Below are 11,053 nucleotides of genomic sequence, written 5' to 3'. Positions count from 1 at the left end.
TCCGATTTTTCTCGAGAAACTAGACATATCAAGCTTAAAACAATGATTTTTAGATGTTTTCAGGAGATATCTCTTGTCTTTGTTTCGTCAATATTAACTAACGAAGTTGGAAAAAGACAAAGCAAATGTTTAAATAGAGACAAATACTATTTTATAGAGCGCCATCTTTCTCTTCTCAAATGAAGTGCGTACAACATACGAAGATGTTATTTGAATTTCGAGATTTCTATGTTCTAAGCTTAGAATCTATGCAACGAGAAACTTCAAAATTTCTGTCATTTTAGCGTCGCAGTACGGGGATATTTTTTCACTCGAGTATTAAGTAACATATCCCCAATAAATCTCATAAATCAATTAAATCCTCAGTTTTTAAATTCATAGCTGTGGTATAGCTTAATTTCATATCGTACTAAAAATTGTCTCATTAATGTTAATTTTATTTATTTCCTATCGATCTTGCGTTTGAATATACATAGGTAACTTGTGATATTTTCCCTTCAAAATGTTTCGATTGGCGAAGGCTCTTGCTCCTTCACTTTCCTCAAATTACTCAGTTATTCACATTCAAGATGCTAGAAATTCCACAAGAAAAATATTGCCGGCACTTCAAAGGCACATGGGCACTGGTATGTTTATTTTCGTATTTAGTTATCAGCTGATGAATTTATCCAATGAAAACTGTTACAAAATTTCACTTTTCTGTTGCCCCCTTATTGAAACTAAACGTAATTTTAATAACTACAATGCTAGATTATCTGATGACAACATTATTTACAACCAATTTGACAAAATTTTATCATTTATGTATTGTTTTATTACCAATAGTGCTAACTCATTTTTTTATATTTACATACAATTTAAGAGAGTTAATGTAATATACACATTTTCTAGTATTTTAGGTTATGTTAACTAGATGTCATTGTTTATTTTTTTTATAGTTTTGGATGAAGAAAAAAACAGATACAATATAAAATCAGATCAAGAAGGTAGACCGTTATATTTGGATGCTCAAGCGACAACACCAATGGTATGATTCCTTGCCTGTTATTATTATATTTTCAATACAATATTAATGGGGTTTTTTTTACTTATTATTGGGGCGAATGCCAAAAGAACTTGGCACAACTAAATAAATTCAATTCTTCACCTATTTGTCAGTATGAACCCATGAAATGTTTATTAAATGTATCAAAAGTCATCGAAAACCTTGAAAAGCAAAATTATTCCATTGTTTTGTTTATTTTATTTTATTTTTCATCGTACACATAATTACAAATTGCAATAATGTCCACTCGCTGAGTTGTCCCGTGCCGAGGGCACATTTCACAATATTTATTTATAAAATTATATAAAAGGAAATTGATTGAGACTTGCAATCAAATATGACAGGGTATTATGCGGTCTATTTCAGATCTACTTCCAGTATCCATTTATGTATAGCTCTTTTAAATTTAGTTTCTATTTTTAATGACTTTATGGAGAATGGAATCAGGATGTACAACTTTATTGCGTAATAATCAAAATTCTTTTCACCAAACGAGGTATGTGTTAGGTTTTGTTTGATATATAAAATTTTGAACATATACAAATGTCAGCATCGTTTCTTGACATTGTGCCTTTATAAAATTAAACCCGTTTTATCATATGATAGCAATTATCTGGAAAGCCATTTTCATTTTAATCTCTAAAAATTTTACTAAACTATGGAGGGAGAGAATAAACGAAAATTATCAATGATATATATAAATATAGATTTTTTTATATATTTTTTAAATGTGTCGGGTTGTGGTCCCGTGGTTAGTGTCGCAGACTCTTAAGTCAGAGTTTCTCGGTTCGAACCCACTCTACCACAATTTGATACCTATTTCTAATAATGAGCCGCTTAGGCTCACAGAAATAGTATGAAATTTAAATATTTGTGTAATAATAAAAACACAAATATTTATCTTTAAAAAAAAATTCTAAAAATTAAAATCCACCACAAACATTAAAGCTTGGTTTAATTTTTAAATTTGTAGGATCCGCGTGTCTTAGATGCCATGCTGCCTTATATGACCAACCTCTTTGGTAATCCACATTCCCGAACTCACGCCTATGGCTGGGAGAGTGAGGCCGCTGTGGAGAAGGCGCGGGAGCAGGTCGCCAACCTCATTAGCGCTGAACCCAAGGAAATCATCTTCACATCCGGAGCCACAGAGTCCAACAACATCTCGGTCAAAGGAGTCGCGAGGTTTTACGGAGAGAAGAAAAAACATGTCATCACAACACAAACTGTAATTTAAAACTTAGTTCTATGATCGATGATCGTGTATGTGAGATGTTTCCATACTCATTCAACTCCATCCCAGAAAATAGAAGCCACATTTTTATGTATCATACAGATATTGATATCTCAACAGAGATTAAGATGACCATGGAAGTACAGGTCAACGACCTGTTTTAATCATAGGCTTTGTTAACACATTGTCGGCGGGACACGGCATTTGCCGTTTTTCGCGGACTATCGGTCAACTGCGGGACACGGCAAATTCCGTTTTTGTCGACTGTCGGTTATCGGCGGGAAACGGCAATATACGGGTTTGTTATCAGTGTGAAATAAAACGTGTTGAGGGGTAATCTGCTACCTGGATGCTAGGCGACAGTCTGTTGACGTTATTTGAGATGCCTTGTCCAGATTGGCTAGTGTGTCGCTTGTAAAGGCATCGCCAGAAATCTAGAGTTTTTATGCGATCTCAATCTCCAGTTTAGTTTGAGTCATTTCACGTATTGGACTATTTTTCATACCGCTCGCACTGTTTTGTTTACTGTTTGGTATTTTATTATTTGAATATATTAGCATTGTATAGGAAATGATACCTCGGAGGGAAAGACTATTTTTTAAAGCTTACAATGTTTCTAAAATTGTGAAATACGGAATACTTAATTAAAAATTATGATTATAATTTATTTTTGATGATCAAATGTCATAGATGATTTCTTTGAAAATTTCAATCGAAAATATTATTTGGTTTAGAAATTGTGTCAATTTTATGAAAGCGATATATTTTTGCGCTAATCGCAAAAAACGTCCGCTATAGGCTAGAGTCTATTGTTCGAAGCGCCCGACTACAATGTGTTAAGTAGTCGCTTTATACATATGTAACTTATCATTCTACATACTACTCAAATTTTAAAGGTTGTTTTATTTTTCAATTGACACCTTTCACGTCCTAGTTTTCGGCACCATACATGATTGAGTTGAGTAAGGTTTTCAATGAACAGTGACCTTGTTTGTCAGATTCTTACCAAATTGTTTTACATACTAGGAGAAGCTTTAAAACTTGATTTTCAATCTTTATTAAACTAATATTTTTACCAATTATTTTTCATAGCAGAAAGAAAGCAAGTTTTTTTCTGTAAAATTGGTTCTCGGATGTTATTTTGTTAATTCCATTTGCCTTACTTTTCTTTTTAGGAGCATAAGTGCGTTTTGGATTCATGCCGTGTCCTGGAAGGGGAAGGATTTAGGGTCACCTACCTGCCTGTCGGAACCAATGGTATCATAAACCTTAGTGATTTAGACAAAGCCATGACGCCCGACACCTCACTGGTCTCAATTATGACAGTCAATAATGAAATAGGTAAGTCTTTCAAATGTTGAAAATTTATATTAGAAAAAATTATATTATTATTATTTTTTTTTTTTTGATGTCTCTAGTGAAGTTCTAGTGATTCAAGAACAAGGTTTCTAAATTGGTTCATATATATAGAACTTCCAAGAATTTGAGTAGTGTGGTTGTCGATAATGGGTAGAATTGGTGAATGTTACACGTGTGTAAAGTGATCACTTAAACCAGCCTATGATGGTCGTCAGCTCCGTAAATGCCCAGACTTCCATATTCTTCTTCATCTTTGATGAGATGTCAAAAAAAAAATATATGAAAATAACTCCTGTAATTGGAGATAATCCAGATTTTGTGAACAAGTATTTGAACACACTCAAAATGTTGTAGAAAAAATTATAGCGGTGGATTGATGAAGATATAGAAAGGGGAGTGAATACTGGAGCAGAGTGAATGGTGCACTGAAATTAGTCAACTTTCAACGAAAACTTATCTACAGGCTACAGCAAAATAATCTGACAGTTTTAAAGTAAAAACTACACATTAAAAGTGATACAAAATAGTTTATTGATTATTACAGAAGGGTGTTCATATAAATTAATGAAAATAGTATCAGAACAACTGATTTCATCCGTTTAAAATCTGAGATTAGTCCCATAAAAGATGTCCTTTCACCAATTCTTTCAGTCTTGCGCTGAAACTGTCGAATACCTCTGTAACATTGCAGGAGACAGGTTGGCGATTTCTTGGTTTATGGCTTCATTGAGTTAATCTAGTGTGCGGGGTTTGTGTAAATACTCGCTTATGGAAAAAACCACAACTGCTAAAGTCTGAGGGGTGAGCTCGCCATGCAATGCCCTGATGAGTCGGCCTAGAAAACTTGCTTCTGAAAAAGTCCATCACTTCATCGGGCGTATGGGTAGTTGTCCAATCATACTGGAACCACATCCTCCTTCGCACTAACTGATTTCTCTAAAGTTCAGGGATCAGGAAGTTTTACAACATTAATATATAAGCGCCTCCCGCCTCCGTAGTGTAACGGTCAGCACGCTCGGCTACCGTTCTGGAGGACCCGGGTTCGATTCCCAGGGGGGGTAAGAATAAATATGAGTGATTTTTTCACTGTAATATTTATTCAATATTACCCTGGACTGGTACTTGAAGCGGAGGGCTGATCACCTTTCCTTCATGTGTAAACGATCAAGATAACACTGCGTTTATATAACGCAGTGCCCTATGCACCATTGGGGTGCGGATAAGGGTTTTATTATTATTATTATATGTAAGCGAAGTGACCGTAACGTTTCGGCCGCCAGTTATTGCAATTTCAATTGTTATTAATACTCAATCATTTTGCAGGCGTAGTGCAACCTGTGGAGGAAATTGGAGCCTTGTGCAAATCAAAGAAGGTTTTCTTCCACACCGATGCAGCTCAAGCTGTTGGCAAAATTCTTCTGGATGTCAATAAAATGAACATTGATCTCATGTCCATATCGGGGCACAAGATCTACGGGCCGAAGGGAGTGGGAGCCATGTATATTAGGAGAAGACCTAGGGTCCGAGTGGAGCCGCTGCAGAGTGGCGGGGGTCAGGAGAGAGGGATGAGGAGTGGAACAGTACCAACACCTTTGATTGTTGGATTAGGTAAAATTAAATGATAATATTATATTGGGTTGAAACATCTATCATCTATGATTAATAAGAGAAAAATTATAAACAATTTAATTACATTGATATACCGTATTTTACAAACTATAAGACGCACGCTTATTTCTTAAAAAGATTGCTACCAAGATTCAGGTGCGTCTTATAATCGAAATTAATACCAAATTATGCAGTGCACAATTTAAAATTCCTGCCAGTCTTTAAAATGACCATATATTCGATACCGCGAGAAACCTTTCTCTATCTGGCAACATTGTGGTGATGAGAATCGTAAAATAAAAAATGTAGTCCACCACACAGCATCACACATCGCATTTTCAGTGCACAAAACACACCACAATTGTGTAATACATATAATGTTTTATGACAATGAAGAGGAAAAAAAATATACCAATTTTAAGGGATTTTTAAGTTCAGTGCGGTTTTATAAACTTAGATTTTTTTAGTCGGGCTTTGCAATGTAATAATAAAAATGCAAAAATATAAATATTTTTTAATTGCTTAAAAGTTAAGGTAGTCGTTAGTGTCTTATAGTCCATAAAATATGACGATTCAATTTACATACAATTGCTGTACTAAAATTTTAATATTTAAATTTGGTTTGCATATTATGTATGGTAATTGAATTATTAAAGCTAAAATTTATGATATGTAGTTCAATAAATTTATTTGTAAAGTTGGTAGAGGTTTGGCCACCTTTGCCATTTTTATACAAAAAAAAATGATGTAATAAAAAATAACAATACTTCATGACAGTAATATTTTACAAGGTTAGTAATTATTTTTCTTTAAAATTTTCTAGGTGCAGCTGCAGAACTGTGCCAACAAGAAATGGCTTATGATCATGCGTGGGTGGAAAAGCTATCCGCTCGTTTAATGGAAAAATTAATGTCTCATCTACCGCAAGTGATAAGAAATGGTGATCCTGTTCACACATATCCCGGATGCATCAATCTTTCATTCGCTTATGTTGAAGGTAAATTAAAACTTCTTAATTTTCATAAATACCCGAAGGGCTTTCACAAATATTTAATAATAATTGTAGTAAAACCGGTGAGGAACTATACCAGTAAAAAAAATTACATAAGGTACATTGAAATGCATATAAAATAAAGTACAATAAGAAGAAAAAATACATTAAATAATAGTAAATAAGAATCGATTTATAGCGTATCATATATTATAAGGCAGACTTATTTTGTAATTATCTAATGTCAGTGATTCTGAAATACATATACCTATCTATGGCTAATGCTACATTTCTTATCACATTCCTACTTAGGCTCCAACTTAATACATTTTATAGCCTATTCCTAATTAAGAGTGGGTTTACTCTTTATGATTAAAGGTACTATAATTCAATATTATTCCAATTATTCCAAGTTAGCAATGAAATTTCTTACATGTATGGTTTTATTCCTATTATTTTACTTGTGAGTACATAGGCTATGAGTTTACTTATGTACTAGGTATAAAGTATCTTGCCTAAAATTTTTATACTTAACTGAATGTTTTTCTAGGTGAATCTCTTCTTATGGCCTTGAAAGATGTTGCATTATCAAGTGGTTCTGCTTGCACATCTGCCTCTCTTGAACCTTCCTATGTCCTGCGAGCAATAGGGTCTGATGAAGACCTGGCTCATAGTTCTATCAGGTAAATTATGATGAAAGTAAAACAGCAATTACAAATTCTGTACAGAAAAAAAATCAACACTTCATAAATCATCTTGTATTTTCCGATGCCAAAGATGCGAATTTGGATTTAACCAGTTTGGATAGGCGATCTAATTTTGGCCAAAATGTTTGATCTTTTACTTTTTCAATGAGCTTACTCAGATTATAGATATAAATTATATTAATCCTAATATGTAAAACCAAAATATTGTTGTGCATAAAATTCTCTGGTAACTCGACAACTTTGAAAGTAGACCAAGTTCCCATAGCCATAGAGCCAGTAAGTATCAGAACCATGTGTAACAATTTAATATCTTGCATAAAAGTCATTCATTCGTTCCATAGTTTCAGACCAAATGAAAGTAAACTAAAAGCTTGACCAACAAATGTCATATAAACTGAACGAAAACCATTTTATAGAAACCTTACACTAATTTACTCTTCATTTCAGATTTGGAATTGGCCGTTTTACAACCATCGAAGAGATAGATTACACTGTTGAAAAATGTATCAAACACGTTGAGAGGCTGCGGGAAATGAGTCCACTATGGGAGATGGTCCAAGAAGGCGTCGATATCAAGACCATACAGTGGTCTCAACACTAGATCTGTCATGTTATCTTTGAATCACACAATATTTTTATTCTTAGCTTGTTAATTTATCATAAATTTATTTTTTATTAAGCCAAATAAATCAAATGAATTTAATTTTTTTTGTTTTTTTTTCATAAATACATTCCTGCTGTGTATGATTCATAAATAGATTTTTTTTAAATATCTGGACTTTGTCCAGTGGCGAATTGGGCCCACATTGGGTTTAAAGTGTTATTCATTAATTTTATGAAGGCAAGGTGATCAATCTGTATTTCAAGTAACAAGGAAATATTAAATAAATAGAGTTAAACCTCATCAGTTTGAAGATTGAAATTTCAACAAGCAAAAACTTTCAACATTGCTTTAAAACAAAAAAAAATGATTTAAAGATTATTGTCTCAACTTGATATGAAACATGTGTCATTCATTCCCTTTATATGAAAGAAGATGGAGGTCTGAGTATCCAGGTCGTAAGCCCTGGGATGTCCAAACTTCCATCTTCTTTCATAGGAAGACTGATACTTATCGCTCACTCCTTTCAACGTCATATCGCTCACTCCTTTCAAGAATGTCATAAATCAAAAAACTTGATTTTTCAGGAGAATGTTTTTAAAGTTTAAAAATATAATACAATGTATTAAAAATAAATATCAAGCCATATATGTATTGAACTTTTTACTGTGCTACAGATGTTTTAAGGTAAAACCTGAATGTTTTTTCTCCATTTGAAAAATATTTAGTATATATACTTAAACAAACAATAATTAAACATAACAATAATTAAATAATACCTTTTCTTCAAAATGCAAAAACAACACTTTCTGCCCTGTAGCGGGCAAATATTAAGATAAAAATATGCCACTTTGGCTAGGATATAGTACATTTTATGGGCATTCCGAAAACATACACAACTGAAAATTGACGATTTTTGATATATGACATTGTTGAAAGTAGTGAGCGATATTTCATATCAAGTTGAGATACCTTTAAATTGATATCTCATCCGTAGGGTGAATAATCCAGTGTCTGATATAGTAAATAATATTAATATTGTTAATAGGTTTGATAATTAGAAGTACATATTACAATATATGTATATGTACCAATTTTTCTCAACACAACCTATGCTCATGTCATTTTTACCATAAATTGGATTGAAGACATTACAGTGTCACTTCAAAACTTCATCATTTAAGTCATGTTATTTGAGGGCACGAAAGAACATTAAAATAAACAAAAATATTAAAATTATAGTAGAGTTTGATTTTTATCTAGGCTTTTAAAAGTTCAAGGATTTCCAGGTACTTTATGGGACACAGTGTTTTAGATCAGGGAATTATCTGTCCAAATCAGATACGATTCTGGGTCAATCCAAATGACTTGATAGAATGGAGGGCCGCAAAAACAAATACATCCGTCTGACAAATACAAAAAAATACACAGTTTGGGAATTCTCTTAGTAATAGTGACAGAAAACTTTGTGTCATATGAATAAATATATCATTCGATAAAGTAATGTTTAAAAAAATACAAGTATGTATAAAAGGAAATTTTGCAATAAGATCAAAAATGTGATGCGGGCCACGCAAATACATATAAGGTTGTGTTTTGCACAGCCCTGTTTTAGATGGATTAATTATGTGTATATTTTGAAATAAAAAAGACAGACTTTTCAATATTTTTATTACAATAATTCCATTAATACATTTATACAATATGCAGTTATAAAATGCATTTAGTTGCAAAAGTATAAAACAGTTAGCATGCTTTACCTTAAATTTAATAATATACATGTTATTTGAGATTATTTCATAATATGTAGTATAAAAATTACTACAATTTTTAGAAGATTTTCTAAGCTTCTGCTAGCTTTTGAGTCTAACATTATTAGTAATAAGTATATATTTTAACATGAAAAGCTTGATTCAATGCCAATATATAACTCAGATGCCACGGCTGAAGTTTTTTCACTTTGTATATTGAGATATGGGCAAGATGGACCCCAAAATTTTTGAGACGGAGACCTTTGGAGAATAAAAGAAGCATCGGAGACCTCAAAAAAGATAGTCCGACGACATAGCTGCTGTGGGGGATAGAAACTAGCTGCAAACAGCAACCGATCAAAGGAAATGGAAGGATATGTAAGAGGCCTTCCAGCAGTGGAGGACAAGACTAGAGAAGATATTAAGATATATATCCAGCTCTATATAATACAATAATCAACATTGTAAAAATCATATCCAACATATATATTTGTGAATGTCATTAGTATTTTCACAACTGATTTTGAAATATGTATATAAAGTCTTTAAACCTAAATATCTACATGCAGAAATGATATTTTGAGTATATCATAAAACTTTTTCATTTTTGTATCATGCAGTGCAAAAGTTAAAAAAATAAATATCACTTTACAGTTGATAAAATTAAATAAGTTATTTTTCACCGTCACAATTATTTCGACTAGAAACGAGTATAATGGATGCACATATCAAATTCTTAAAATGCTACTTGTAAATAGCACCAAAATGAATATAATATGGTTTATGTAACGTAATGTAACATATTGTATAAAAAAATGTTTGGAACATTTCTCTTTGAAGACAATGATGACCTTAAATAAATCTGAGATTCATTGGCAAATTCAGCATCTTCTGTATTAATACATATTACATAACAGACTACAATGTTATGAGCTATCATTTTTAAACTGGGCATATATTGATATTTTTAATAAATTTGAGAATTATGATTTTTTTTTTTAATTGAGTTTGGGGATTAGATCATCAACGAGTATTTTTTATTTTAAAAAATTCCGACGCCGTTTTAAAAAGTTGTCCAAAAAATATTTATGACTCGCTACAGCTTTATAGGGATGAATATTTTCTATAAATCTTGGTAACCTTCCACATTTTGAGGGTCAAGGGAACATTAAATAATCTAGATCAGGGATGGGAAACCTTTTAATATCAAAGGCCACATTCATTTATCTGATTCAACATAAGGATAATTGATAAAAAATTCAATCCTTTGACTACCTTCCGAGTTGTGCGAACACAAACATATGGAAGCTGAATTTTAATATATGATATTCAGATTTTAAAATTAGGCACAAGTCAAAGGGCCCTATCAGAGTAGCAAAGATGTTACATGTGGTCATAAGGCCGTAGGTTTCACACCCCTGATCTAGACAATGTATTCGGAAAAAAAAATCGTAATCATATAAATAAAATATATAATCATACGTCCGTATTTTAAAATTAAACAGAAACAACAACAAAAATCATTACAAAATATATATTTTTAAAGAGTGTAATTAAAAATATTTTTACTATCGCAAATCTAAACATAAATTGTGTAAGTTTTTGTTAAAAAAACATTTAATAATAATCATGCACACTTAAAATAAATAAAGACGGTTAATAAAATCATACAGAACTAAATTAGTATTTTATTGTACATTACAATTTTTGAAATTGAATAATATTAATAAATTTGTAAAAAATATTATTGGTGTTAA

At 31.9% G+C, this 11,053-nt stretch overlaps 1 protein-coding gene across 1 annotated transcript; it reads left to right on the top strand.

The window, feature by feature from the left end:
• Positions 1-288: 288 nt before the first annotated feature.
• Nfs1 (Nfs1 cysteine desulfurase) lies at positions 289-7,651 on the top strand. Its single transcript, XM_088278001.1, has 8 exons — positions 289-626; positions 939-1,027; positions 2,019-2,273; positions 3,455-3,620; positions 4,962-5,246; positions 6,070-6,243; positions 6,788-6,920; positions 7,392-7,651. Exons 1-8 carry the CDS (start codon positions 503-505, stop codon positions 7,543-7,545), a joined length of 1,380 nt encoding a protein of 459 aa, XP_088134127.1. The 5' UTR covers positions 289-502; the 3' UTR covers positions 7,546-7,651.
• Positions 7,652-11,053: the final 3,402 nt, after the last annotated feature.

This window comes from Brachycentrus maculatus, unplaced genomic scaffold, assembly GCF_059751285.1.
Source record: "Brachycentrus maculatus isolate JH-2025_06_01 unplaced genomic scaffold, ASM5975128v1 h1tg000054l, whole genome shotgun sequence".
In the NCBI taxonomy this organism is placed as follows: domain Eukaryota; kingdom Metazoa; phylum Arthropoda; class Insecta; order Trichoptera; family Brachycentridae; genus Brachycentrus; species Brachycentrus maculatus.
The sequence above is the reverse complement of the archived record's forward strand: the minus strand, read 5'-3'. Positions and strand labels throughout refer to the sequence as shown.